The sequence below is a fragment of the Bos mutus genome, chromosome 22 (assembly GCF_027580195.1).
Source record: "Bos mutus isolate GX-2022 chromosome 22, NWIPB_WYAK_1.1, whole genome shotgun sequence".
In the NCBI taxonomy this organism is placed as follows: domain Eukaryota; kingdom Metazoa; phylum Chordata; class Mammalia; order Artiodactyla; family Bovidae; genus Bos; species Bos mutus.
Window position 1 is genome coordinate 64,449,079 of NC_091638.1, and position 25,178 is coordinate 64,474,256.

Consider the following 25,178-nt stretch of genomic DNA (forward strand, 5'->3'; position numbering starts at 1 on the left):
AAGATTCCGTAACACGAAGCCACGGTCAGTGTGGCCAAACCTAACGGCTCTCCTGTTCAGGGGATCTTGTTCCTTTTTATTCCCTCTCATCCCACAGGGACTCTGCTGGAGCTGGCAATTCAGGATGGGGCAGCAGCAAAGCATCTCCTGAGCAACCCCGGGGAAGGGGGTTCACCCACCACCTCAGTGGCTGTTCAACTCGGAATGCCCCTCTCCTGGCGCACAAAGATGCCCAGCACATGGCTTCCCTCTGTTAGTGAAGGATCAGCCTCACATCTCAGCCACGCCTGACTGCAGGCTGGCAGTTGGCTCTGGGGATCGCAGGTTTGGCACCAGGGTGAAGGCTCATGGCGGCTTCTGGGGACTCAACCTCGTGGGTGGCGGCCACCCCCTCCCCAGACCCGTGGTGCGGCCCCCAGACTGGATGAGATCAGTGTGGTGAGCCTTGGCCTGCGTCCCCGACCACATTTCTGGGTGGTGTGTCCATGTGAGCATGGAGATTTAAAACACTAGAGCGGACACTGAGCAGTCACCCTGGCAACCGCGGGGGATTCAGACATCAGGGACATGAACTGAGAAACAGGCAGGGAGCAGCCTCGCCTGGACTTTATGACCTAGTGGGTCCCCCCCGAAAGGGATGGGGTGGGGTGGGGGAGGACACGGGGCGCAGCTGCTAAGCCCACTCACCTCCTCCTCCTCGAAGCCTGTGAGGTCCCACCGGTAATTGAGCCGCATCTGTTTCCGCTTCCAGTGCTCCATGAAGGTGGCAGCTAAGGGCAGAGAGGAGAACCAGGCGGTTAGGGGCTCAGAAGCCCCGTGATACCGGGTGACATGAGAGCATTCTCCTCTCCTGTACCATTGAGAGTGAGGGCAACGAGTGCTGGGCCAGTATTAAACCGTTCAGTTCTCCCGCTGACTCTGAAGGCCGGGACGGTCTACCGCTCATTTTACAGATGATAAAAATGCAGGTACAGGGAGTCTGAGTCCCGGGCAAGGTTACGGTGCCAGCCGGCGAGGGGCCTGGGCAGGATGGTCTCAGAACTTGTGTTCTTACCCATCCCGCTCCATCACTCTTGGGGACCGTAAGTCACAGGAGGGGGTCCTGAGATCAGAAAGAGTGAAGGGTGAGCCAAGGCCACTCACTCAAGCTTCTAACAGGTGTTCTGCCTGCGGAACTGTGCTCCTAGGTGCCACGTCCTGCTTGGTATTCCTAACAGAGTACGCACAGTTCAAATGCCACCTCCTCCAGGAAGCCTCTAATCAATTCCCTCAGTGACAGGAAAAAACCAGCTCCTCCTGGGACCTTTCATGCTCATGGTGCCCATGCCACCTTCCATTATAATCCCTGTCCCATGGCCTGTGGCCTCTCTGGGGTGTGGGGGCAGGGATGGGGTCTCGTTCTCCGGGTCCTCCACAGAAAGCCCAGTGTCTGGCACGAAAAAGTGCCTCACGGGAGCTCACTGAACACACAAAGGGCTCCTGAGAGCCACACTTGCCAATGCGGACACCACTGACTGAATCGTCATCATTGATGCTTCCACCCAACACAGGAAGGGCAGCAGAGTCTGGGTGTTGCAGGAATGATACAAGTGACCGTAAAGGTAACCAGAGCTCTGGATTCTTGAGCTGTTATGTGGTAGGCGCTGTTCAAAGAGCTAACACGTGAAGTATTCAGTTCAGTGTAGTCGCTCAGTCATGTCTGACTCTTTGCGACCCCATGGACTGCAGCACGCCAGGCTTCCCAGAGTTTGCGCAGATTCATGTCTATTGAGTCGATGATGCCATCCAAGTGTCTTGGCATTAATCTCATTTAAATCTCACAGTAATCTTTGGAGGGAGGTGCTATAACGTACCGCCTTTTACAGATGAGGAAACTGAAGCTCAGAGGAATTAAATGACCTGTATGATGAATGGTGGTGTCGAGACAGAAATGCAGCGAGAACTTCAGTGCAAATTCCCTGGTGTCATTCTTCACTAGGAAAGAATGCAGGCTTTGGACCTGGCAATAAATGGGCCTGAATCTGACTCATTTCCTGGTTCAGAGAACGTGCCCGCCCATCAAGGTGAGGTGAGAACAGTTTTGCACACATCTGCACATAATGGGTGCACGTCAAGTATCAGCTACCACCCCAGCCAGGAGACAGGAACCTCTTAGGTCTTTTGGACTGGGGTAATTTCATCCTGGGACTTGGCCACATAGATAGCAGAGGAGCTGAGACAACAAGCAGGGGATGGTGAGACCACCCAGAGATTAGCAACTGCAAGAAGCTGCTGCCAATTTAGGGGCGGCGGGACAATGGGAGCTGGTGTTACCAGGGCCAGACACTGGAGCTGCCCAGAAGAAGCCAGGATCACGGAGGGAGTTAGAACCACCAAGGGAAGGCAAAGCCTCTGCCAGAGATGTTCCTGGAAGCATTGAGAGAGAAGGAGAAATACCCTGGTTTCTCCCTTCCTCAGGACTTCGGATCCCCATCGGGGCCTCCCATTGGTCGACAGCCTTCCAGGCAACGGGACAGCAAGGGAGCCTGGGAAATGTAGTTCCCTGAGACACAAGCGCTCTCTCAGCAGAGGCATCGTGGTGGCGGGGACTCTGGGAGGAAGCATGTGGCCGGTGGGGCAGGCCCATCGGCAGCCTCCTGAGAAGGAAGGTGTGAGGATGTCTCCTTCCGCCTCTCAGTGTGTCCTTGGCTCACTGCAGTGGAGGGCCCTGGTCGGGACCCATTCCCATACCCCCTCCAGTTCTGGAAGGCCTGCCTCTCCTTCACTGTGTTTTGACAGCTGTGTCTCTCTGGCTTCTGCCTGCGCATGGCAAGGCCTCCTTTGCGACCTCGGGCTGAGTGGGGGAGGAGGGCTGGCTCTGCTCAGTGGGGAGCTGGCCCGGTTATATCCCCTGCCCCCGCCCTCCCCATGCCTCCCCGTTCCCAGGCTCACTGACCCACACCTCTGCCTCCTAGACCTCCACTCGTTCCACTCACCAGCCTGCACTGTGGTAACCCCTACCTTTTCATGAGGACTCAGCGTACACCAGGCTCTGTGCTAGTGACTTATTGACATCAAGAACCCTCAAAACAATGCGATGCACTAGAGAATGATTTCCACTCACACCTTTACATGTGAGGACAGAGGCTCAGAGGATTGTGTGCTCTGCCCAAGGTCGACTGTAGGTTAACAGCGGGAGTGGGGTTTGAACTGACTTCTGCTCGACCCCAGAGTCTACCCTTAACCATTATACTGACTGACCTTCTGCATATTTAACGCTCTTTAAAGGAGCAACAGTTGTAGTAAGTCTGATGGTTACAGCAAAAGTTGTATTGCCATTTTATGGATGAGGAGACAAAGGCACAGACAGGGTAAGTAATTTGCCCAAGGTCCTACAGTTATGCAGCTGGTATTGAAACCCAGGCATTCTTGCTAGAATGTACTGGCAAATGTCTTAAGACAGATACAAAGGCCCTCTCCCAGGAGTATTTGCAGTTTGACCAGGACCAAGGCTGGACCTGAGGCCACAACCTGTGGCCAAGGAGACAGTGCCTAGACAAGGCTTGTTGGCCTCAGCTATGTTTAGGAAATGCATACATTTTATATTAATCATGAGCTTCCCGTCTCTCCTTTAAAAGTCCGAAGCCTCTTTAGCCAAGGTTTGGGCATGCCTTCTCTGCTGGGCCACAGACCGCGCCATGCCCTGTTGCCGGGCAGACTCCGTGGTGCTGAGTTTGTCAACTTCTGCTCTGGAGCAAAAGGGTGGGGCTGTGATATTCAGGCTTGGCCAGCAGCATGAGCAACGGGAAGGCCCACACCGAGCTGGAGGCAGTCCCGAGATCTCAGTTCAGAATCAGGCATGGTGAGCAGTGTGAAGAACCACCTGCTACTGGGTTAGACCTGATAGACAGAGTGCCTGCAGAACTATGGACGCAGGCTCGTGACACTGTACAGAACTACGGACGGAGGCTCGTGACACTGTACAGGAGGCAGAGACCAAGACCATCTCCAAGAGGAAGAAATGCCCAAAGGCAAGACGGTTGTCTGAAGAGGCCTTACAAATAGCTATGAAAAGAAGCGAAAGGCAAAGGAGAAAAGGAAAGATCTACCCATTTGAATGCAGAATTCCAAAGAATAGCAAGGAGAGATAAGAAAGCCTTCCTCAGTGATCAATGCAAAGAAATAGAGGAAAACAATAGAATGGGAAAGACTAGAGATCTCTTCAAAAAAATTACAGATATCAAGGGAACATTTCATGCAAAGATGGGCTCAATAAAGGACAGAAATGGTATGGACCTAACAGAAGCAGAAGATATTAAGAAGAGGTGGCAAGAATACACCGAAGACCTGTACAAAAAAGATCTTCACGACCCAGATAATCATGATGGTGTGGTCACTGACCTAGAGCCAGATATCCTGGATGTGAAATCAAGTGGGCCTCAGGAAACATCACTACGAACAAAGCTAGTGGAGGTGATGGATTTCCAGTTGAGCTGTTTCAAATCTTAAAAGATGATGCTGTGAAAGTGCTGCACTCAATATGCCAGCAAATTTGGAAAACTCAGCAGTGGCCACAGGACTGGAAAAGGTCAGTTTTCATTCTAATCCCAAAGAAAGGCAATGCCAAAGAATGTTCAAACTATCATGCACTTGCATTCATCTCACATGCTAGTAAAGTAATGCTCAAAATTCTCCAAGCCAGGCTTCAACAGTAAGTGAACAGTGAACTTCCACATGTTCAAGCTGGATTTAGAAAAGGCAGAGGAATCAGAGATCAAGTTGCCAACATCCATTGGATCATCAAAAAAGCAAGAGAGTTCCAGAAAAACATCTACTTCTGCTTTATTGACTATCCCAAAGCCTTTGACTGTGTGGATCACAAAAAACTGGAAAATTCTGCAAGAGATGGGAATACCAGACCACCTGACGTGCCTCTTGAGAAATCTGTATGCAGGTCAGGAGGCAACAGTTAGAACTGAACATGGAACAACAGACTGGTTCCAAACGGGGAAAGGAGTATGTCAAGACTGTATATTGTCACCCTACTTATTTAAATTATATGCAGAGTACATCATGAGAAATGCTGGGCTGGATGAAGCACAAGCTGGAATCAAGATTGCAGGGAGAAATATCAATAACCTCAGATATGCAGATGATACCACCCTTACGGCAGAAAGTGAAGAACTAAAGAGCCTTTTGATGAAAGTGAAAGAGGAGAGTGAAAAAGCTGGTTTAAAACTCACATTCAGAAAACGAAGATCATGGCATCTGGTCCCATCACTTCATGGCAAATAGATGGGGAAACAGTGGAAACAGTGGCAGACTTTATATTTTTGGGGCTCCAAAATCACTGCAGATGGTGACTGCAGACAGGAAATTAAAAGACACTTGCTCTTGGAAGAAAATTTATGACCAACCTAGACAGCATATTAAAAAGCAGAGACATTACTTTGCCAGCAAAGGTCTGCTAGTCAAAGCTATGGTTTTTCCAGTAGTCATGTATGGATGTGAGAGTTGGACTATAAAGAAAGCTGAGCGCCGAAGAATTGATGCTTTTGAACTGTGGTGTTGGAGAAGACTCTTGAGAGTCCCTTGGACTGCAAGGAGATCCAACAAATCCATCCTAAAGGAGATCAGTCCTGAATATTCATTGGAAGGATTGATGCTAAAGCTGAAAGTCCAATACTTTGGCCACCTGTTGCGAAGAACTGACTCATTTGAAAAGACCCTGATGCTGGGAAAGATTGAAGGCGGGAGGAGAAGGGGACGACAGAGGATGAGACAGTTGGATGGCATCACTGATTCAATCGACATGAGTTTGAGTAAACTTTGGGAGTTGGTGATGGACGGGGAGGCCTGGTGTGCTGCAGTCCATGGGATCTCAAAGAGTCGGACACAACTGAGTGACTGAACTGAACTGGGCTGGGATGGACAGAGGCAGGAAGGAAGACGAGAGCCCTTCCTTTGCAGCTGTGTCCCTGCAGCCCTCCCTCACTACGGCAGCTGTGTAGACACCTGTGGGTCCTGCTGAGTTCCCATCCCTTCCTTTCGAGGGGCCCAGTGATGGTTCTCCTACATTACACAGACGTAACTCGATGTCTGTGTCAGCTGCTGGGTGTGCTGGGGGACCTCCTTGCATCCAGCCTGCAAGCCCTTTGCACAGATGGGTAAACTGAGACCCCAAGGAGGCAGGTGATTGGTGAATACACAGCGGAAACCTGGGTCTAGGACTTCTCCCCCCAAGATTGGCCAAGATTAGGGGCATGGCTTCCCACCCACGTGAGCACAAGCCATGTGCCAAGCATGGTCAAGGATACTAAAGACAAGAAGAGAGGCCCTCAATCCCAGGAGCCACATAAGGGGGCTGAGGAGACAAGTTCACTTCCCTAAATCCAAGCCCAGTAGGCAGTGCAACACAAAAGACAAGCAGTGAAGAGCGAACCCAGGCCAGGGTGCGAGCGGGTGGCTGAGTTCCTTCCTGCAGACAGGTTTTAATGAGAAGCATTAGGTAAAACACATTCTTGTAGAGGAGCCCAGAGGCAGCAGGTGAGCGACGGACACTGGATCTACCCTGGATAGAAGCAGGTGTTGGCTTGGCCCGGGATCGCCCCCCACCCGCCAGCCTCAGTCTCCGCGTGTGTACCATGGGCTTGATAACAGTGCCTGCTGTGCGGCCTCGGGCGGGGCATCCACGTGCTGAGGGCTGGACAGAGGAGCGGCCCTATGACTGGCCCTCCTGCAGGATCTCACCAGCTCTCATTAAGGTGTCGACACAGGGTTGGCCCTGTATGTACAAAGCATCCAGAATATTTACAGACACATCCATCACAGAGGCAGAAAGCAGACCGGCGGCTATCAGGGATGGGGGCGGGGTGAGGAGGACAGACGGCTAAATGGGCACTGGGGCTCCACCTGGGGGGTGCTGGTGAGGATGGCTTGGTGCAGGGAGGGTGCTAAATGCCACTGGGCAGTGTGTTTAAGACAGTTAACTCACATTATGTGAATTTCACCTCAGGTAAACAAAACCCAGAACGATGGGTGCAGGTCCTGCTTATGTGTTTAAATTCCCTGCCGTACACTGGGGCTGCAGAGAAAACGGACCAGACACACCCGCCTGGTTACAGGGGGTAGGGGCAAGCTGTCCATTTCCCCCAGGAGTTTTCAGACTGTGGGCTGTATTAGAACCCCCGCGGCAGGGGCCTGACGAATGCAGACGCTGGGCACCACGCGGACCCAGAGTCTGCATCCCGTGTGAGCTCTGTGGCTGGCCCCGTGCACACACGTGTCTGGACACTCTGACCTGCCCACCATCTGCCCTTCCTTCCAGCCCCCTCTCTGTCCATCAGATGAGCTGTCAGTCCGTGCTCCAGCTACCCCGTGTCTCTGGTTCGGCTCTCCTCCCAGGCCGCGTCCCATCCCACCTCCCCTGGGCCCTGCTTGAACTGTCCAAACTGCCTTAACTCCTAGGCCTAACCCTAATTCCCCAGTTTCTGACGTCTCCGCGGCTGGCTGCTGGCCCCCCTTTCTGAGACCTTCCTCCTCTGAAGCACGGCTACTGACACATGGACGATCTTGGATGCATTGTTAAACGCTCCTGGTTCCGCCCTCCCACTGGCTTTTTTTTTTGTAGGATATTTCCTTTTTTTTTTGGCTGTGCCTTGCGGCACGTGGAATCTAGTTCCCCCACCAGGGATTGAACCCGCACCCCCTGCAGGGGCAGCCCAGTTGTAACCACTGGACCACCAGGGAAGGCCCCTACCCATTGTCTTCTGTTGGAACATCATGGACGCTCAGGCTGCCGTGGGAATCTCAGAGGCCATGGAGGGAAGGCTCTGACTGAGGCTGGGTGCTGCAGAGAACGGCACCGTTTCCCCTGTGAAGCCCAAGTTCCTCGTGGGCTGGGGGTCTCGACTTCTGAACCTGCATCAGGCACTCCTGAGCCACGAGGGCGCCGGGGCAGGCATGGCGCACCCTTCTTAAAGTGCAGTCCCCGAGAGCAGAGAACACCTTCACCAACCTCTGGCTCCTGACAGTGCCCGCTCTCTGCACGTGGAGAGCAGGGCTGGGTCTCCTCGGGCTGCAGGGACCAGGCGATGGTGTGAACCTGCCTGTCAGTCCACAGGGGAGCTGGGGCTCCCGCCCGCACAAAGGCCCTGACCCTTCATGGTCTCACTGATTCTACTTATTTATCCCTTGAACAATTGTCCGCTCATGAACCCGCTGCTGGCCTTTGAATTCCAGCAGAGATTAAGTCTCTCTCCGTCTCTGCCCTGCTCGGGTAACTCAGCCAGTGACCTGCCAACTGCATTCAGAGCCTCGGGCGCAGACCCCGGGAGGGGTTTCAACCACACCTGTCATTCCACTGACGCTGGGACCATCTCTCCACAGCTCCTTGCAGCCAGGCTCAAATCCAATAACCCCCTTTGTTCTGCCTGGAACTGACAAGCCTTGAAAACTCATTATGCTATAATTTCAGAAAATTGATCCTGGTGCGAACAGCTAAATGGAGCTCAAAGTTGCTTCATCTTGACGACACACTGGAGGTTTTGAAATGTTATAAATCCCAGGCAGTGGAGCGTTCAGCCAAAGCACAGGGTTCCAGGACCAGCGGGTCGCCCCCTTGGGCAAGCCAGACCCCATGGCAGAGCGGAAACAAGATGGAAACAGCTGCCACAGCGACTCCTGGGGCGGTGACCCAGCCCTGCCAAGGGCAGAAACAGGTTTGGGGTCACTCTCTGTCACTGAGCGAGAAGAAACATTCACAGCTGGAGGACAGGAAAAGAAAGGACACGTGGGAGAAGAAACACCAGTGTGAAAATGATCCTTTAGAGGGTAATGAACAAGTAACTGAATAAGGGATAAAAAAAATCCTATTCAACAATGGCAAGCTTGCTGCTAATTACACTTGACAGCAAGTGTGAAAAGACTGGGGAAAGAGGGACTGTGTCTCCTCCACCCTGCGGGCAGGGGCGGGGAGTCAGTGGGCACCTCCTAGCCCAGCAGGCCCTTTCCTGTTGATTCTGTCTTGATTTATAATAAGCTCCTCTTTCCCTGAGTGCTTCCTGGGAGCGGTCTGGCTTTTTTGCTCCCCCCACCCCCGCCCCAAACGGGAACACATAGACTGAACTTGCCCTTGACAGACAGGCACCTTTGTGGTCTCCCACAGCGGAAGTGGAGCTGGAGGAAGCAGGGCGGACAGTGGAAGCAGAGACTCGCCCGTTTCCTGTATCTTGGATAGAGGATGCAGCCGTCTGTGTTTCTTCCAAGGATGGGGCTGCTGGTGAGTGCTGGCCGGCACCTTTGAGGGTGTGAGGTAGTACTGCTTTGCTCACAGTACGTGCTCAATAAATGAGCTTGCCACGAGCAAGCTGGCTTCATTGAGAGTGCACAAAACCCAGCCAGCTCCTTGCCATGCTGTTGGCTGAGCAGCATTGCTGCCTGTCTGCCCCTCACTACTGGCTCGTGGTAAATCTCTGCTTCCCCAGGAGGGCACAGAAGGGGCGTGGAAATATTTGGACAGAGAGGTGAGACCAGGGCACTAGCTTGGACCATGGAGGCAGGTGGGCCAGGGCACAGATCTGTCATGTCTGTTACGAATCTATTAGCTGTATGCTCTTGGGCAAGTCACTTAACCTCTCTGTGCTCCCATGTCTTCATCAGAGAATAACGGGGTTTCTCTCCAGGGCTGTTGTGGGGACCAGTAAACTCTGTGTGAACCTCTGGAGGGGGAAGGGAGCCCATCTACCTGGAGGGAGGGAGGGAAGCTAGTCCAGGCAAGAGAATGAATTTAAGGTCATCCTTCCAGGAATAAGGGCACACATCAGCCAGAGCTGGTTAGTACCACTGGCAAAGCAGTGGAGCCCAGGGCTCACATATGTGGGGCTGGGGAGCCAGACTGCTGGGGCTCAAGGTCTTGCCTCTTCACCTTTAAAAAATTTTGGTCATGCTGCACCACCGGGCAACTAGGATCTTAGTTCCTAATCACGGATTGAAGCTGTGCTCCTGCACTGGGGCATGGTGTCTTGGCCCCTGGGCCGCCAGGAAGTCCCTTGCCTCTGCCTCTGGTTAGCTTGTGTCACCCCGGGAAAGCTGCCTCAGTGCTTCATCTGCCAAACGGAGGAGCAGAGCCTGTTTTCCTCTGACAGTCACTGGGAGAATGAATGAGTCTCCATACATAAGAGGCTCAGAACAGTGCCCGACACGCAGTGGCACCAGCCGGCTGAAGCCAGTGTTTTCTGAAGGAGATGGAGGGACACAGTTCACAGAGGACCGCAGGCACAAGGTGAGAGGTTAGGTCTGAGCTCCAGTCTCACAGGGTCTATCTAGGCCGTTTTCACATTTCCAAAAAGCAAGCGCTCACCAATCGGATGTAATAGCTAGCACAGCGTGACAACTAGCACCAGGCACAGCCCTAAGACACCACGAGGCGCGACTCATTCGACCTTCCCAACCGCTCTCTGAGGTGGGTTGGGTCACTAGCTCCATTTGACAAGTGGAGGAGCCGGGGCCTGGAGAGGTGGAGCGACCTGCCTGAGGGCCACACAGCTGTTAGGGGACCGAGCTGAGGTTTGAGCCTGAGTCTGGCCGGTGGCTGGCGCTGTTACCCACTGACGAGCCATCCTGGCACACAGCCAACCCAGCTGGGCATTGAATTGGACCAAACCACCCAGCCCACAGCTGCGCAGGTGGGCTCCACTGTGTGCCTGCTGCAGGGTCAGCCACCCCATCCTGGAGCAGGGAAACTGGGAGATTTTGTGCTCAGCTAGGAGGTTCTCCAGCCTCAGCTCAGAGCTGCCCGGGCCCTGATCAGAGAAGAAGGGAGCCGATCAGAGATTTTGAGGAAAGTCATGGAGGCTGGTGATGAACAGAGGGCGGTGGGCGAGGGACGGGGAATGGTTCTGATGGACACAGAGCCCAAAGAGACAGGGATGGGCAGGGCAGGGGCATGGGCTCAGGCTCAGTGGAGCCCCACTTTCCTCACCTGTGAAATGGGGACAACTTCTCAGCTGTGGGGATGCAGTGGAATGAAGTACAAGGAGCATCAGGCCCCATGTCAGACACAGACAGATCAGCTCAGTGACTGATGGCCATCAATCCTACATTTATAGTCAGACTGATCCCAGAATTAATCAACAGAGCTAGCGTGTGGGGCCAGGAACATTTTCACAAGCCACCTTGAACCACACAGACGTCACTTCCCCACGTTCTTCAGCAGCCTTGGCAAGGAATCCTTCGACCTCAGCTTGATTTCCTGGAATGAGGTGCTCACCACCTGTCAACCCAGCATGATCCAGCACTCTGTTGGAAATCTCTCCTTCTGAGTTGGTGACCTGTGACTCTCATTCTCGGCCTCATTGGGAGGACCAGCCTGTGCCAAGATGACTGAGTTCATGGTGAAGCTATGCTTGGAGCTCCCCAGAGCCTGGGGGAGGGACGGTTCTGGTATCTCTATTACCTGAGTGTCCACGGGCTACAGGCCATTGCTGAGCCAATGAGGGAGGGACAAGTCTCACCCTAGCCTCTTCCCAACCAACCAGGGCACTGAATAACCAGGCCTTCTCAGACTCAGGGTGACCGCACAGGAAGGTGCTCTGAGGACCACGCTCATTCTGTGGGTGCAACACCCAGGCGTGTCCTGCAGGTGACAGGGAAGGTGTGTGACATGCTAGGATTCACTGAGACATGGGCAGTGGCCAGAATCCAACCGAGTTCTCAGGGCTCCTGGAGCAAGACCACCCCTGGGGCTGACCATGGAAGGTCATTCTTGAAGCTGGAAATGGGATGATTAGTGTCCAAATGGCTCGTGACTTTATTGGCTCCCAGGCTCTCAGCTGAAGCGAGCTCTGATCGGAGGAGGAGACGTTTGCAGAGGAGAAGGACAGAGAGCTTGTAAGCCATGTGCTGCCCAGAGATGCTTGCAGAGGTGAGCCGCAGCAGGTGGATGGCAGGCAGGGGACCCTCTGGGCCACGGGTCATGCCCAGGTGGGCAGGATGCGGGGTGATGTTCATGTGGGATGGGGGGCTGTCATTTGTACCCCTCGACCTCCAGGTGACACCTGCTTGGCCAAGCCCAAAGGCATCTCCTTAGCTCACAATAAGGCAGGCAGGAGAGCCCTTTAGGATGGTCAGTCTCCTCCGTCAGGGGCCCTCAGTTTGGAGAAACAGTTCCTAGGCCTCTGGGCAGGACAGTGGGAACAGACGGGGCACTGCTGGGGAGCCCAGCGCAGGGAAGGAGGGGGCGAGAGGCCCCTAACTGCTTCTCTTGCGCGTCCCCGTGGTCCTCCTTTCTGCTCTGTCTGCTTTCGTGGAAACCGGCTTCTCGCTGTCACCCGCGGGGGCGGTGAGCGTCTACCATGGAGCTCAGGTGGCAGTGAAAGCCCCCTGCCGCCCCCGTCAGAGCCGGGTCAGCCTCCTTCCACCACCTCCCCAGCTCCTCTGTGCATCAGTCGCTGTCTCCGACACAAGTTTAAGATGAGACCCTGACACAGCAGAGGCCGCACTGGCTCCTTGGTCCGCCCGGTGAATATGAAGTCCCCTGTGACCCGCGCTGGCCTCCAGGGTTCCGCCTGCTCCACGCACCTGCAGGCTCCTTCAACAGACCTGCAGCCTCGCCACGGGGCCTCTGCACCCGCTGTGTCCTCCTGCAGCCTGGGTGAAGGCAGTGGACACAGCGGTTTTCACCTCCTATGGTTTCCCCAGAGCCCAGAACAGACACTTAACTAAATACCAGTTGGTACACGCCCTACACACCAGGCACATCTACCTGGTCTCACTCCTGCAGTGTGGCAGGCAGCCACGCCAGTGGTTCGCGGTCACAAGGGCAAGGCTGTTTATTGAGAGTCAGCCACATACGTGCTGAGCGCTGGCTGAGATTTTGTGCCCGATGTAAATGTCCTTACCCTACACCCATTTTAGAGGCAAGGAAGCTGAGGGCTGACTGACAGGGTGGGGCAGTGGTGGGGCTGCATGGAGCCCCTGGGGTGTGAAAGTGCACACAGACCAACCAGACGGGGTCCCTGAATGACCTTCCAGTGGCTTGGGCGCTGAGCACCGTACGTTCACGCCTGCTCGTGGGTCACCTGGAGACCACGGTAGGCGCTGGCTTGGCCACCACCCCGGCCGATGGATCCTGGGTGAGGGAACAGAGCTGGCCGGTGGTGTGCGGAGCCTTCTGCTGTGAAAACTGGGTCCCCGTAGCCACGCAGGCAGAGGCGCACCGTGACGGACGCCTCGGTGGAGAAGACGCCCAAAAGGGGCCTCTGATGAGGACACCAAGCCCCTCTTCAGATCTGAGGGTGGGGATGGGATGGGAGTGAGGTGCTCGGTGCAGACACGTCTTCTAAGAGGAGGTGCTGCAGCTCGGACCCTCACCAGGACCCGTCCTCCCCGGTTTCCAACGAGTGTAGAAATGTAATCGGGCAGTGATCGGACACCAGAGGGCCCGGCCGGTGGCCCACGCTGGAACAGGAGCCCAGAGGACGGGCCAGGCTCTCCCCCTCTCCCCTGACCCCTGACTCAGCCCTCGGCTCCTCTGCACACCAGCCTCCAGATCTCACAGGTTGGGCCAAACCCCACGCCCCTGGCTCCAGGAAGCCTTGGACAAAATGGGACAAACCCCAGCCCCCTGCCAGCACCTGGTGCTTCCTGGGCTCACTGAGCCCCTGCAGCCGCCCCTTAACACTGATGGAGCCTGAACACAACCGCGAGGGTGGCGGGCGAGGCTGCAGGGCCATGCAGGGTGGGCTCAGGCTGGGAGAGGGTTCCAGAAGCGTGCGGGCCCGGAAGCCCACTGCCTGGGCATCAGCCCTGTTCTGCTGCCCGCGGAGGTTGGCTCTTCTCTCCTGTCACCACCAAACTCCCCCTGGCTTGCAGGGGAATCCAAGGCCCCAACTCAGAGGATTCTGAGGTTCTGAGGGCAGGTCCCCACTCCCCTTAGTAACGGAGGCTTGTACTGAATTCTCTATTTGACGGGATCCTCGCAGATCTCAATCGCACTGACAGGTAAGAGCCGCACACCTGACTGGCTAGTGGCACCCTCCACCCCCTGGCCCACCGGGGCCCACCAAGCACCAGGACACATGGAGTATGCGGGGCCTGGGGCTGCCCTTCAGCAGGTGACAGCACAGCCCTCTGTGTGTCCACAGTCTGTCTGTCCCACATCTCAGAACCCCTGCCCCTTATATCTCCAGAACCCAGCTCAAGAGGCTCACGCCTCTTGCAGGCAGCCCCTCCTAACTGCCCTTTCTCAGAGGTCCTGACCCTTCCCTTGTCTGCTCTCTCTGTGCAGCTCCATCTCCTACTATCTGGGACCCCTGAGCACAAAGACGGGTGCCCGGGTGATGGCTCAGCACATGGGTGCCCAAGCCCCGAATCCCCTGCTGGCAAAGGCTGCACACGGGGCCATGGAGGAGGAGGTAGGCCTGTCGGCTAACCCAGAAACGGAGATGCATCCATTTGCGAAGTTTGCAGAGATTCATCCAGCCACCACTTACCCACGTCCCACGCCCCCTCAAGCCTGAGATGGGTACCAGGTAGGACCTGCATTTGGAAGAACTCTGGGGAGGAGCCATCTGCTCTGGACCCCAGGTGGCAATGCAGTCTAGGGGTTAAGGGCACAGGCCATGGCGACTCAGGAGGTGGGTGATCCCAGACCACTCACATCCACTCTCTCTGGACCTTGACGTCATCACATGTGAAATGGGCACCCACAGGGGTGCTGAGGGTCGATGAGAGACTTGCCCCAGGGCCTGGCCAGGGTCAGCTTCCCCAGCATCATCGGGAGGACGGTGGGAGGAAGGCAGAACCTTTGGCCCTCCTCCTTCGAAAGTAGCTGCCCTTCCTGAGCCAACAGAGCCCAGCCCCGGGAAAGAGCTCCATTTCCGGGAGAAATCACCCTCCGAGACTTTCCATGAGGGGCTCCTGGCCTGGTTGGACACATCCACGGTCATGTGCATCTGTGACCCTGCACGGCCCCCGGGTGCCCAGCAGAGGGGATGGGAGCCGACCATCCCTCCCGTGTGCATTCCTGGCCCACGCCCCTGCGGGGAACCTCGAGGAGGGAGAGGGAGGGTCGGGACCCACCCAAGGTCGCCCCTGCCCCAAAGCGGCGCTCGCTTACCCCAGAGGGCCATGAAGACGGAGAAGAAGACAGTGGCGGGGTTGTCGAAGAGGTGGCTGGCGCGGGCGGTGGCGCACGCGGAGCTCATCCTCCAGTAGCTGCAGGTCTTGTCGCAGAGCGGGCACATGGTGATGTTGTGTCTCTGGTCGCACATCTCCATGCTGGAAGAGAGGACAGCCCGGAGTACCCCAGCCGACGGCCAGGGCCCCCGCTGGCCCCCGCAGACCAGCAATTTCCGGAGCCACGCCGTCCTTGCCGGGGTGGACATGGTTCGGTCAGCTTGCCAGTGGGCTTCCACCGGGGCCCACATCCCTCTTCTCCACGCAAGGCCCCAGCTTGGCTTCCCACTCTCTGCTCCCTCACCTTATAGTCTTAGTGACTTTGAACAGGGTCCCACACTTTAATTTTGCAGCCAGCCTGCAGCTTCTGTGGGTGGACCTGGGTGTGGACCCATGGCACTTGCTGTGTGGCGGGACAGGGTCACGTAAGTGTTCATCTCTGGGGTGGCCCCAGGCAGTGGGACGCACGGCCTGCCCTGGAGCTGCCCGCAGAAGTCGAGGTCCCCAGCAGCCTCCCTCTGATGACCAGGCACCGTCAAAGCTGTGCTAATAGTGAATGCCGTCCAAGTCCTGACGTGACAAGGCCCAGGAGACCCGAAAGAGGAAAGGAGTCAAAGCGTGAGGATGCCATGCCCTTCCTGAGTGCTGGCCTCGCACCCAGCACCTGCTCAGTGCCAGTCCTGCGGGCTTCAGTCCACCCCTGGGGGTGACCCGGTACCAGCCTGAGGGCCTCGCTGGGCACTCTGGACCCATAAGAAGATGGAGACGTGGTCCACCCAGACCTCCTCTCAGGAGGTAGGTGGCTGGATCGGAAGGAACACACCTACAAGCTGCCTGGGGTTGTGGTCCCACCAGGCCGGGCTCACCCTGGAGATGAGGGGTGGCCCCTGAGCAGGATGGGGCCCTGCTCAGGGCAGGGTTTCACTCTGCTGAGCGGATGTGAAGTCTGGGGACCGCGGGGAGCTCTGCGATGCCCAGGGCCCTCCTAAAGTGTAGTATTTAAAGGCCATCAGCCATGTGAGCAGGAGACTGCACTGAGTGTCCATCCAGCCTGGACCAACTCTGGGGCTGTTACAATCCCACCTTCACAGAGCAGGAAGCCAACCCACAGAGGGGACGTCACTTGTCCAGGGCCACACAGCAGAGTGGGACTTGCGCCCAGGGCTCTGTCCCTGTCAAGCCCATCTGTCCCTGCCCGGCTCTCAGCTGCCGCCCAGAGGCCACAGGAGGGCTCCCTGCTGAGGCCAGGAGGCCTGGCTCGGCTCCTTGAGGGGCAGTTTCTGTCCTCTGTGTGCCCAGGGCTGGTCCTTGAGCCCCAGACTCGGTTCCTCCTCCTGGAAGATGAGGAGAGAGGCCAGCAGAGGGCCTTGCCAGCTGCGCCCTGCTCTGCCCCTCTCCTCCCCGCTCATTTGGACAAGACGCTGAGCTATAGTTAGGCACAGGCAGGAGTGGATTCCCAGGGGTTAGATGGCTTTCTGGGTGAAGGGCGGGGGGTGAATAGGGTGATTGCTTTAGAGCTTTTAAGAAAAATTTCTGGATGCACCTGAGCTTATGCACAGGATCCTGGCTGGACCACAGCCACTGGGGAGCATTTGCCAAGAGGTTGCGGGGGCCCTCCCCTGGCAGCACTGCAGGCATCCCGCTCAGCTCTCTCTCACAGTAGCTCTCCCCAGACACTCATCAAAGAAGTGTGCACCTGCTGTGTGTGTGCAGGCACGGCGTCAGGCACGGTAGACGGAAAGACAGATGGTGGGCAAGGCTATTGCCTCGGAGCATGTGGGGAAGCATGTGTGTGTGTGTGAGCACACGTGTGTGCCTGTGAACACATGTACATTGGGGGGGTCAGGCACACACAGTTCGGAGGGCAGCAAGGACTCGGGAGCCAGCCAGCTCTGCACGTGAATTCCAGCTCCACTGCTCGTGATCTGTGTGGCCTGGGGCAGGTGGTTTGAACCCCCTGGGCCTCAGTTTCTGTATCCATAGAATGGGCATGCTGAGACTTACAGAGCTCCTTTTTTTTTTTTAAAGGGTCACGGCATTTTATTTAAGTATATTGGGGTTTTTTTGGCCATGCCGCATGGCTTGCAGGATCTTAATTCTCCGACCAGGGATTAAACCCCGGTCCACGGCAGTGAACGCACGTGCTGAGTCCTAACCACTGGACCTCTAAGGAATTCCCCAAGAGCCCATGTTATTGGGTTGTCAGGAGGCTTAAACAAGGGAACGTCTAGGAAGCCCTGGGAACGTCACTGGCGTATTTAAACCATCCTCCCATTCACCATCACTATTGTGGGCACAACAGAGCGACGGCAGCTGCAGTGACCAAAAGGAGGTACAGGCACCGACTCGAGGGGCCCATCTCTCATCCCCCCTGAGCTTCCGCTCTTCTGGGGGCTTCTCCCGAAAGGAAGAGGTGCAGGACGCCCACCCGTGTGTGACCCCGGCCCCTCTCAGGGGACCAGTGGATGCACACCCCACTGTCAGTGTGTGGCCTGGCGCCACTGGGTGGGTGGGGGGCCTGGAGCCTGAGGGTGGGAGGGGGCTGGGGAGGCCAGGGCTTGCGTCTCTGCCTGCCCATGAGCCCCACGGCTGCCCAGCCCTCTGCCCTGCCAGCTTAAACAACTCCAGCCAGACAAAAAGCCTGTTTCTGCTGGTTTTAAACCCTCAGCCTCTCCCTTCACTGCCTTCAGCCAAAATAAAGACGAGCAACAGGCGCCTGCTCTTTGGAGCAGACAGAGGCACGGGCGGTGGGGCAGCATGGTGCGGGGTGCGGGGGCACTGGCCATCCTACAGACTTGGCCGGGCCAGGCTCCAAGGGGAACACACACCTCACACTTGGTCCAAGGCGCCAAGCGAGCGGAGGCCGAGGTCAGACAGGGCTCCAGAGTCCCCAGTGAACACTGACCGTAACCCTGGCCATGTGACAGCTCTGGCCTGGCCTGGCCCGGGGCTGTCAGCGCCCTTGCGGGGGAGCCTGAGCCTCCTGAGGCAGGGTGTCCAGGCTGAGGCCGCCAGCCCTGCCCTCCCTCCAGGACCCGGAGGCAGATGGAGCAGTCCCCGTGGGGGCGCCCCGCATTCCATTCGCCGAGTCTCTCGGACTTTGGAGTGAAGTCCCCTCCACGTCTAAGCTACTCTGATCTCTGCCTTCATTAAACCCCTGAGCACAGTGAACTCGTGTCATTGGCAAACAAAGGGACAAGCTTTCTCCTGCCTGCGCCCAAAATAACCCTGGAGGGGACAGAAGCCAGATTCCTTTAACTTTCTGGTTCCGGGTGGGTGGAGTACTTTATTGTTATCCACGAAGATGGTTGCATGGCATCACCGACTAAATGGACAGGAGTTTGAGCAAACTCTGGGAGATAGTGGCGGACAGGGAAGCCTGGCAGACTGCAATCTATGGGGTCACAAAGAATTGGACACGACTAAGCAACTCAACAACAACAACATGTATTCAAACATCCATTGCACAAAACTTCACCGCGCGTGGCCTTTCTACACCACTGAGTGGGGCCTAAGGAGCCAGTCTCTCCCCCAGGTCAAAGACTCCTTCATTGGCCTTTTTCTGAGCAGACCCATGGATGAATTTCCTAAACCAGGGCTCTGCTTCAGAGACGCTGGGCTGAGTCGTAAGAAGGGTAATCTGCCCTATGTCCCAAGACTGTCCCGACAGACTGCTGGCTCCCAGGAGGCGGGCGGGGCGTCCGCCTCTCTAACCAGCACTTTGCCTGCAGGCACAGTGTTCCTGATGGAAGTCGGGGCTGGCATCCTGAGCTCACATCATAAACCGCTATCCCTGGCTTGAGACTGGCAAGTTCCGGGAACAGCAACCAAAGAGGGGAGACGCTGTCCTCAGACTCCCACTGCCTGAGTCACGCTCTGGCTGCCAGTCTGGGAGACATGCGCCCGGCGTGAGGCCAGGCTGTCTCTGGGGTCTCAGCCTCCTTCCCAGAGCTCCCCATGCCTGGCCTGCTCCCTGGGGAGCAGTGGCAGGCCTGTCGGCCCTGTGTGCACGGGCTGGGGTCTGCTGCACAGGGCCAGCCCCTGCAGACCAAGCTGCTGGTACACGATCTCCCCACATCATGGGAGCGGGGGTGCAGCGCAGACAGGGCCTGGCCGGCCGAGTGCACCGCCCCGAGGTCTCCGAACGGTCCGGCCTCACTTCCTGACCTCACAGGGAACCAGTGAATTTTCTTGTCACATAATGACTAAGGACTGAATGGGAAAAAAAGCTTCAAAGGACAAAAAGGAGTCGGATATTTATTTTATGTCTTCCTCTCGACAGTAAAATGTCTCCTAGGGCAAGCGTGCCTGCAAAGGCCGCCCACGCTCTCAGACGGCTATTAAAGCCTTCGGATGGGGCGTCTCTGGTCCTGACAGTGCCTGGCCTGGCCTGTGACTTCCCGGTTTGGAGGGGGGGTGGTGGTTGCTGAGTGGGGTACCAGGTTTGGGGTGAGGGGTCCCAGTCCCAGGAAGTTCTGTTCCTGCAGTAAGGGGAACGTGGCTCCTTAGTGAGATGAGGACATCTTTGGGGAGAGGGGCTGCCCGCCTACCTGGGGATGTTGTCATCGACAGTGGCCCATCCGTAGAGGAAAACGATGATGCCGACCACGGAGGCCGGGATGAGCATCTGGGTGTAGACGCCAAGCCAGGCGAAGTACAGACCAATCTTCTCCCCAAAATACTTTCTGCACCGCAGGGCAAAGCCAGACAGACACACGCTTACTCTCAATCCATACCAGGGGCAAAATTTACACCACGCCCCTTCCCCAGCATGAACAGCTCACACGGGGGCCCCTGGTTCTCGACCAAGCAGAGAGTTGGCGGGGGTGGTTCTGAGCCAGGCTGTCATGTTTGGGGGGGCTCTCTGCTTTCACAGTGCCCACCCTTCCTCTGCTGAGCCCCGAGGATGGAAGCATTTCCTCCTGTAATGCCCATGCTGCAGGGCAAGATGCTCGCCGGAGGTGGTCAGCTGTGTTCCAGCCTCATGCAGCCTAAAAACAGGAAAAAACTCCAGCCCTGAGGCACCAGTAACTCCATATATTGAGCATCTCTGTCTTCTTCATGGGCTGGGCTCTGATCTACATGTCCCCACAGCACACACGTTGCCTGGTCTGTCTGCCCTGGGAGGGAGGTCTCTCAGGAGAGGACACTGTGTCCAGAGGGGCAATTCTTACAGATTCCCAGGCAGCTCTTTTCCTCCTTTAGACACAGAAAGAAACCCCACCAGATGCCCAACTGGGCCGAGCCAGACTATGAATTTAGGGGGAGACAGTGAACATGACAGATGAGAGCCAGGCCTGCAATAAATCTGAATAAACTGCTTGATCTAAGGCTCGGCCAGGCTGCCGGTCTCTGCTGGGAGACCTCAGCTCCCCTGCACAAGCTCTTCAAGTTCGAGCAAGGGCCCACGCTCTGCACACTCAGTGCGGTTGAGATGCACAGCAATGTTTATCTACCCAGGCCTGCTCTCAGCGTCCCCACTTACCTGACGAGGTCGATGGGCTGGTACTTGTAGAAGACCCCGTAACTCGCCCACTCTTCGTACAGGAGCTGGGAAAAAGGAAGTGGTGAGGGCTGGGGAAAAGTAAACTGCTCCCAGGTCCCTCGCCAGAACACAGAGCTGCCAAGGTGCTCAGCTCACGGCTACGTCATTCATTCATTCAACAAGCTCATATAGAAAGTCAGCCCTGTGCCAGGTACCGTGCTGGACAATGGGCTGTGAGCTGAACACCACAGACACCCCCCTGAGCCTTGGAGCTCCCATTCTGGTGGAGGAGATGGACATGGAAAAATGGGTCCCAAGTTTCAGCTCTGGTAAGGGCCTCAAAGAACCCGTGGGCAGTGGTTGCATCCCCGAGCAAGAACAGATCTATGGTTTCAGGTGACGTGGGGATGGGAAAGAAGCTTCTGGCATTGTTACGGAATCCTCACTCTTCACTATTTGATCTGGGATTTTAAATGGCCTGCCACTGTCAGACACCTCACTTTCTTTGTTAAAGACAGACCCACCAGGCTTTGGAGCAGAGAAACCCCAGGAGTATGATTTTAACAGATCTCACGAGGAGCAAAAGAGCAGGGGTGGATCTCCCGAGACAGGCTGTCTGATTAACATGGCTGAGTGAGATGAATGAGATCCACAAACCCACTACGCCCCAGGCTTGGGCAGGATGGTAATGAGCTTGGCCTTGTGGGAACGTGTATATTCATATGTCTGTATGAACACGTAGGGTGTCTTAAAGAAGATACCGGGTTAGGACTGCTGGTTTTAATAAAGAGATCCCATGCACGTGGGTAATTAATGCTCTATCAACCTTAACCCAAAGCCTACGGTGACCCTGCTGGCTAGGGGGAAGCTGGCCCCAGCTGGAAACCCAGTGCCCTGGCTCCCTGTCTCTGCTGGCATCATTCAGGGAATGGATAGAAGGCCAGCGTGGGGATGCCTGTGAGGACTTGCCAAGGTCTCTGGGTCTCTCCTGTACACTGAAGCTTGACTTCTGTCCTTTTCCCTTTTCTTAATATTTAAATTTAAAACTTGCGAGAGTCTCTTACATTCAGATTCTGCTGTGGCCCCAAATACATCAAATACAGCTTTCTATTTTGATTTTAAAACACAGCCTTTTACATCATCGTGCCCAATACCCTATGCTATGGAATCAATGTTTGTATCTCCCCAAACACAAACGTGTTGAACCCTCAGTTGCCCAATGTGACTGTAATAGGAGGCTACATATTTATGGAAGTAATTAAGGTTAAATGAGGTCATGAGAGCAGGGTTTTGCTCTGACACGACTTGTTCAGTTGCTAAGTCATGTCTGACTCTGCAATCCCATGGGCTGGAGCCTGCCAGGCTTCCCTGTCCTTCACTATCTCCCAGAGTTTGCTCAAATTCATGTCCACTCAGTCGGTGATGCTATCTAACTATCTCATCCTCTGTTGTCCCCTTCTCCTTTTGCCTTCTATCTTTCCCAGCATCAGGGCTCCACTATGACCTGTCTGTCTTGGGTGGCCCTGTACATCACGGCTCATAGCTTCATTGAGTTATGCAAGCCCCTTCACCACCACAGGCTGTGATCCATGAAGGGGATTAGAAAAGACCCTGACAGGACTCATGTCCATATAAGAAAAGGAAGAGACACCAGAGCTGGCTTCCTTCTCGTGCACACATGGAGGAAAGGCTACACAGCGGGAAGACGGCCGTCTGCAAGCCAGGGAGAGAGCTGTCACCAGAATCCAACCCTGCCGGCACCTGGATCTAGGACTTCTAGCCTCCAGGATCATGAGAAAAAAATGTTTTCTGTTCAAGCCACCCCGTCTGGTACTTTGTTATATCAGCCTGAGTGAGTACATTCTCCCCCACTGATTTGGAAGACCCACAGCTGGTGGGATGGTTTTCCATACACAAAGATCCCTTCAACTGAGCCTCTGAAAATTAAAAATGTGTAAGAGGTTCACTCAGAGGGGTCCAGCCTCCACAGACCAGGGAGTCAAGGGTCCCTAGAACCTTTAGCAGGTGCAGCAAACTTTCCTTTTTTTTTTTTTTTCATTTTTGCATTGCCTCTCTCCTTCTGCAGCTGGAGCATAATACTCAGGAGAGCACGAACATTGTATTTCATCAGAAGTCAGCACACAGGGACAAAACGAGCAGGGAGGAGAACGCAGGGAGGAAAACAACAGAGAACAGCTAAATGCATTCTTAACTACAAGCGAACCTTGCTGTCAAAATCCTGGGTTTCGCCTACTCTGATCTCTGTAAGAGGAGCTTTCTTTGGATTTTAAGTCTTTCTTTAAGTGGCATGAACAGGACGTGTTCAGCATGACTCCAAGTCCTGAAAGACTTAATGGCAAGTCTGGCTGCTGGTGGGAGAGCCTTTGGAGCTTCTGCAGAAGGGACTAGGATGCACGGGGCCGACCCTATCTCAGAAGAGAAGGGGTCCAGGAATTAGAGCCAGGCTGCCGGGCTGGGATGGTGGCTCCACTGGGTCTGCAGTGGGTGTCCTGGGCAGACCCTCCCCGCCGAGTCCCACAGTCTCCTTGATACAGGAGACTGTCCTTCCTCCCAAGTCATGGTGAGGACTCAGACGGACCCAAGGCTTTGTGAAGTAGAGTGCTGGGGGCTCATTACGTGTCATCTGTCTGATTATGCAGAAAAGGAGGAAAGCCTACAGTTTTACTCTCTAAAGGGAGAGGTCTGAGCCAGCAAACTCCGATGAGATGGCACAGCACCTCTGGATAAACAGAGCAGCCGTCACCAAAGGCAGCTTCCTCCCCTCAGCTGAAATTTACAGCCTAGACGCGCTGGAGGTGGATCAGAGGGAGGGATGAGGAGAGAGGCCCTGGGATAGAAAGGGGAGGCACAGAAAGACCCACTTGAAGGCTTGGCTTTGTCATACTGGCCACCCCGTTCCTGGGCCTGCCCAGTGGGACTGGTCGCAGCAGGCCGGCCATCACCCACCAGTAGACATGACAGATGGGGGTACAGCCCACCTTTCTACAAAAACCACTTTATCTCGGTGGACTTTTCTTCCTGCCAAGAAGAGAACATCAATCACCCTGCAGCCATCAGCACAAGGAAATCAAACATCAGATTTCCTGGCTAGGGTTGGCAGAGCTCTGCGGAGCCCTTCGGCCTGTGAGCAGGTGGGAGGTGTCTGAGGCCCTGGAGCAGGCTTGCTGGGGGCTGGTGGCTCTGGTCATGGTGACCCTGGAGCCTTCCAGCACCTGACCTCAGAGAGATCCTGGCTCCACCCACTGGCATCTCTCCAGCCCAGACCTCCCACCTGAGCCCACATGGCTTGGGTTGGGGGGCTGTCATGGCACTGAGGGGGTCCGTAGGACTGTCCATGGACTTGTCCCTTGCCATCTCCCCTTGGGATGGAGGCACCAGTAGGGCCAGTCTGGTCTGTGTCATCCCCAGCTTCTCAGACCAGGCACATGACAAGTTTCCAGCAAGCAATTGTTGAATGAATGGATGAATAAATGCATTATGGGCCAGGGCCCTGTGGCTCTCAGCACAGCATACCAGAGGCCACCTCAGTTCACACCTGGAGGAGGGAGCTCTTGGATCACAGGTTTGCAGTCCAAAGATAAGGCCAAGAGCTGTGGCTGTGCTTGGCCCGGCTCTGGCCCGCCTCCCCTGAAACACTCTTGCTTGTGCCCTGCTCTGTCAGATCAGCACAGGAAAATGGCCTTGGCTTGGCTCGCCCCACTTTCTGTCCTGTGTCCTCAGGCACATGGGGATCCTGCCACTGACAGGATGCCACGGATTTTTTCATTGCAAAAGCGAAATACTCAGAACCAGATCACTTAGGGTGAAATGATCATGGGAGAATGAGTTCTCTGAGCTGAGACCCAAACACGTGTCTGGGGCATTTCCTCTTCCTCCCTTCTGTCTTTCCTTCCTCCCACCCATCCGCCACTACTCATCTACCCAGCCTTCCATTTGTCCATCCACCTGTCCACCCATCTGTCACCCACCCATCATCCATCCACTCACCCAGTATTCTCAGGCCTTGTATTTGTTGCTGGGACATAAAATTAAATAGAGAGAGGCAGGCAGCATTCCAGGCAGAGAACATGGCTGCTGCTGCTAAGTCACTTCAGTCGTGTCCGACTCGGTCTGAATAAACCTGGAGCTGTTCGCTGGGCTGGCACACAGCGGTGCCAAGTAGTTCCTAAGTAATAACTGAATAGCAGTCTTGGCATTGACGTGGCCATCAGTCAAGTCTCCTATGATTAGAATGGCGGTCAGTGAGGCTGGAGCGTGGGGAAGAAGGGGGGAGACTGGGGTAGGGGGCCTGGGACCTGGATGCTGAATGGCCAGAAGGGGTGACAGGGAGTGGCAGGTGGTGCAGAGGGACGTAGGAGGCTGGGTTCCAAGGCCAGGGTTGGTGCAGGGCAGGCCCGTGGACCGGATAGGGGAGATCTGCAAGTCACGGACTCTTAGACGAATGCCAGATGTTCCACTAAAAATAACCAAATATGTAATTTTTGTGCTAAATCAGATAGCATCTTCAGTTGGATTC

The 25,178-nt window shown here is 55.5% G+C and overlaps 1 protein-coding gene across 6 annotated transcripts in view; it reads right to left on the minus strand.

Annotated features, from left to right (window-relative positions):
- The window catches only part of ANO1 (anoctamin 1), a 188,159-nt gene that overhangs the window by 34,086 nt on the left and 128,895 nt on the right, over positions 1–25,178 (minus strand). For all 6 annotated transcript variants that reach the window (XM_070359034.1, XM_070359035.1, XM_070359033.1 and 3 more), the window contains 4 exons: positions 20,642–20,706; positions 19,707–19,841; positions 15,098–15,258; positions 688–770 (listed from right to left, as the gene is read on the minus strand). In XM_070359034.1, the coding sequence (XP_070215135.1) occupies positions 688–770; positions 15,098–15,258; positions 19,707–19,841; positions 20,642–20,706 (444 nt within the window). The remainder of the gene's footprint in view (positions 1–687; positions 771–15,097; positions 15,259–19,706; positions 19,842–20,641; positions 20,707–25,178) is intronic.